Source organism: Oratosquilla oratoria, chromosome 2 (genome assembly GCF_046742065.1).
Source record: "Oratosquilla oratoria isolate Oo_2021 chromosome 2, ASM4674206v1, whole genome shotgun sequence".
NCBI lineage: Eukaryota > Metazoa > Arthropoda > Malacostraca > Stomatopoda > Squillidae > Oratosquilla > Oratosquilla oratoria.
Genome location: NC_134778.1, coordinates 47,401,653 through 47,406,652, shown reverse-complemented (window position 1 = coordinate 47,406,652; position 5,000 = coordinate 47,401,653). Strand labels below are relative to the sequence as shown.

Below are 5,000 nucleotides of genomic sequence, written 5' to 3'. Positions count from 1 at the left end.
AACTGAAACCTGTGAAAATTCTAGGGTAAACTTACTCACTACGGTAAATATAACAAAAGGAAAAAATTAAAAGGTGTATAGATAAACTCAAAGTTAATAAAACACCAGGGCCTGACGGTTGGCATCCAAGAGTCTTAAAGGAAATGAAAAATGAGATTGTTGTTCTATTAGAAATTATTTTCAAGAAATCCATCATATCCGGAGATGTCACAAGAGAATGGAAGCTAGCTAAAGTTACTCCCATATTCAAAAAAGGTGACAAAAAGAAACCAAATAACTATAGGCATATAAGTTTTACTTCAATCATAGAAAAAATAATGGAAACTATCATCAGAGATGCTATCGAACATCATTTAGAATGTAACCGTTTGATAAATGATAGCCAGCATGGTTTCAGACGGAAACGTTCTTGCGTGACTAACTTACTCGAATTCTACAACACAGATATCTCGAATTATGACAAAAGAAACAATATAGATTTAATATATCTAGACTTTACAAAAGCTTTTGATACCGTCCCCCACGAAAGACTACTTACTGAATTAGCTTCACACGGAATAAGTGGTAGCCAATAAAGTTGGACTAGTTATTGGTTAAATGATCGAAAACAGAGAGTTGTTTTAAATGGAAAAACTTCTAGATGGAAAAATGTTACAATTGGAGCTCCTCAGGGTTCCATTCTTGGGTCACTTCTATTCATAGTATATATAAATGATATAGACCATGGACTAAAATCTACTGTTTCCAAATTTGCTAATGAGAAAGCAAATAAGCTTCTAGGACTGATTGCGCGATATTTCGACTTCAAAAGTCCATCACTCATTAACATGCTATATAAATCGTTAGTTCGTCCACATTTGGAATATGCTGTTTCCGTATGGTCACCGAATCTCATTAAAGACATTGACAGACTGGAAAAAGTACAACGGCGAGCCACAAAACTGATTCCAAATATCAAAAATAAATCATACGAAAATCGACTAAAAACAATTGAATCTGTTTTCCCTAAAAAAGCGTAGACTCAGAGGTAACTTGATACAGGTCTTTAAGATTCTAAAGGGAATTGACAACATCAAAAGTGACAAAATTTTCACACTGAATGAGAATCAAACAAAAAACAATGGTCTCAAACTGTCCGGAAATAGATTCAATTTGGAAGTGGATAGAAACAACTTCGCCAACCGTGTAGTTGCTTTTGATACCGTCCCACACGAAAGACTACTTACTAAATTAGCTTTGCATGGAATAAGTGGTAGCCTATTAGGTTGGACTAGTAATTGGTTGAAAGGTCGAAAACAGAGAGTTGTTTTAAATGGAAAAACTTCTGGATGGAAAAGTGTTGCAAGTGGAGTTCCTCAGGGTTCCGTTCTTGGGCCACTTCTATTCATAGTATATATAAATGATATAGACCATGGACTAAAATCTACTGTTTCCAAATTTGCTGATGATACAAAACTGTGCGGAGTGGCAAATGATCACTCAAACCAATTAGATATTCAAGAAGATTTAGATAAATTACAGCAATGGTCTGAAAAGTGGCTAATGAAATTTAACACAAGTAAATGCAAGGTAATGCACATAGGTAAAAATAACAGCAAGTACGATTACAAGTTATTTGGAAATTCGTTAACAAAAGTGGATAGTGAAAAAGATCTCGGCGTAATTATCAGTAACGACCTCAAACCATCCAAGCAGTGTATTTCAGCCTCTGAGAAAGCAAATAAGATTCTGGGATTGATTGCGCGATCTTTTGATTTCAAAAGTCCATCACTCATTAACAAGCTATATAAATCGTTAGTTCGTCCACATTTGGAATATGCTGTTTCCGTATGGTCACCGAATCTCATTAAAGACATTGACAGACTGGAAAAAGTACAACGGCGAGCCACAAAACTGATTCCAAATATCAAAAATAAATCATACGAAAATCGACTTAAGCACATGAATCTGTTTTCCCTAAAAAAGCGTAGACTCAGAGGTGACTTGATACAGGTCTTTAAGATTTTAAAGGGAATTGACAACATCAAAAGTGACCAAATTTTCACATTGAATGAGAATCAGACAAGAAACAATGGTCTCAAACTGTCCGGAAATAGATTCAATTTGGAAGTAGGTAGAAACAACTTTGCCAACCGTGTAGTTAATGAATGGAATAAACTTCCTGCACAGGTAGTGCAATGTAGTTCAGTTCGAAGCTTTAAGAATCATTTAGATAAATACCTAAGATGCTGTAATTATTATAATTTATGTTATATTATTTGTTTTTGTTTTGTTATCATTTGTCTGTCTGATTTTCATTTATTATTAGTTATATGTCAATTTATTATCATTTACTATTTACCTGTTTGTTTGTTATTCAACTATACCAATGCATTTATTTATGTATTTTAATTGTTATTTACATTGTTATAGTTTTAATTTATTATTAATATGATTTTTTTTTTTTTTCATCCGACCTAGATATGGATCAAAAGGTCTCCTGTCGGCATGCTTTGCCTTTGTAATCCTTAATGAATGGAATAAACTTCCTGCAGAGGCAGTGCAATGTAGTTCAGTTCGAAGCTTTAAGAATCATTTAGATAAACACCTAAGCAGGATGCTGTAATGATTATCAATTTTTTTTTTTTTTATTATTTGATTTTGTTTTATGATTTGTCTGTTTGATTCTTATTTATTATTAGTTATATGTCAATTTATTATTATTTACTATTTACCTGCTTGTTTATTATTTAACTATACCTATGCATTTATTTATGTATTTTATTTGTTATTTACATTATTATAGTTTTTATTTATTCATTTATTATCATTATTTTTTTCGCATCCGACCTAGATATGGACCAAAAGGTCTCCTGTCGGCATGCTCCGCCTTTGTAATCCTTTATAAAGAAAACACTTGTCATTTGCTAGAACGGATTACAATGTTCTTAGCGATATTTGTAGTGAAGCTTTCGCTATTATACAATCTGTCAACAATCTAAAATAATGTCCGTGTCAAGAATGATTATTGTTATTTCAGTAGTAGCAAATCAACACAATTAGCCTTTTTACTGGCACATTAGGACAGAGATGAAAATATATCTGTATTACTTTGTAGCTTGTTCCATCTAGGAGGCGTAGTGATGCAGAATTGTCTTGTCTAGGAACACACTGCAAAATATTGAATGCGTCATGTATATATCCCTTAATTTTTTGAGTGCCCAAAGACAGTATCCAATAACTAAGTTGGACACAGGTAAGCACCAATGATGTACCAATGTGAAACCTTCTTCAGGGAGATATTTCGGTTCCAAATGATAACCCATAACTATACTGTCTACCCACAGATCTTACATGTTATCAGATATATATAGGGAGTCGAGAGTACTCTCAAAAGAAGATGAAAAAATCTCACTATCATTGAAGGAATCATCTGTTTCGCTACAGAACGTCGTTGTCAATTGAGATGGCTTAGGTTGGTATCCATTATGACGTCATCAGAACTAATACCAAGAGATGGCACTGTATGCTGTATTTTAGAATGCTAATTAGCAAATGTGGTATAGTGTTATCATGGGCCCTGGCGTTCGACATGAGCAGGGCACCATAGGTTTACAGTACAAGGACTCTTTGGGCACAAGGCCCTCATTGATAAATATGTAGGACGTGGCATAGTTTTCCCTCTGCGCAGGGAATACGACGTTACCCACAAGTCAGTCTAGAACTGTCCGTCTTACTGTGAGCATGTAGCTCTCCTATTGTGACTGACCTCTGTACGCATAACCCACTTATTAATAAAGACTCCAAACGTCCCCCCGCGTTTCTGTTGCACACATGGCGCAGTGAGTAGGATGCTTGCAATTGCTTGCAATTGCTTGTAGTGTGCAACAATGAAACATGGGACGATACATGAATAAGTAGCGCGTACTGATGGAACTAGACAGATAGGCGACAGTGAACACGCTGGACCGTGAGTGCAGTGCCGATACAGTGAGCATGCACGGGACCGTGCAAAATCGTGTGATAGTGATAGTGGCGTGCGTTCGTGCACGTAGTGGGGCGAACAAAGAGGCCTTTGTCCCACTGCTCCGCCCTGCTAGCTGCGGACGCCACCCTGCACGGGGCCCAGGCCAAAGCAGGCCGCGCGAACAAGGAGGCCTTTGTCCTGTTTCGCCTTGCTCACCGCGAGTGCCACCCGCGTGGGGCCTAGCTGACTCGCACAGGCCACACCCACCCAGCTTAGGAACTGCCACACTGCCTCTGCACACCCGTGGCAATTACGTCACCGCAGGAGGAGGTGACACCACTGCCGCCCACCGGAGGTATTGAAGGGGACCGTCTCGGACGCCCAGTAGGACCTGCACGCATGCACCGTGTCACTATGCAAGGGGTCCCCCGCCAGACGCACGCACTCTCCGCCCCTTCTCCCGGAAGGACTGGCACCTGCCGTCCTAATGCCTTCCGGGCCATCGCCCTCCACCACCTGTCAGCGCCCGCAATGTGCTACCCTTTGCAGGTGTGTAAGTCACGGGGATAGGCCCTCAGCATCTAGGCATGTTGGAGATATCAAGAGCTCTGCAGCCGCCGCTCTCAGCGCAGACAACGCGGTCGACGTATCGCACGTGACCCCCCCCCCCACGGGACACTTCTGTGTGACCGCCCTCCGCCACCTGTCAGTGCCCGTGCCGTATTGCCTGACAACACAGGTGCGGAATCACAGGGATAGGCACTCGGCACCTAGGCACGTTGGAGATATCTGGAACCAGCCTACAGACGCCGCTCTTGGCGCCGACGACGTGGTCGACATATCTCACCTAGCCCCCCGCAACGAACGCTTCCGGATCACCTCAACGTCGGAGACAGGGACCGCAACGCCGCCATACGGATTCACGGGGAGGTCCGAACGCCCCTCCTCTCCTTCGGCTTAGCCAGTCCCACTCGACTTCCCGGACCCTGTCCTGGCGATGACATACGCAAAAAGGTGCGCCGAACTGACATTGCCCATGGACAGCTCCCGGCCG

The 5,000-nt window shown here is 40.7% G+C and overlaps 1 protein-coding gene across 1 annotated transcript in view; it reads left to right on the top strand.

The window, feature by feature from the left end:
• The window catches only part of LOC143038649 (uncharacterized), a 54,349-nt gene extending 49,356 nt beyond the window's left edge, over positions 1-4,993 (top strand). Inside the window, exon 2 of the mRNA XM_076208149.1 lies at positions 3,327-4,993. Coding sequence (XP_076064264.1) covers positions 4,434-4,907 — 474 coding nt within the window. The 5' untranslated portion in view covers positions 3,327-4,433 and the 3' untranslated portion in view covers positions 4,908-4,993. The remainder of the gene's footprint in view (positions 1-3,326) is intronic.
• Positions 4,994-5,000: the final 7 nt, after the last annotated feature.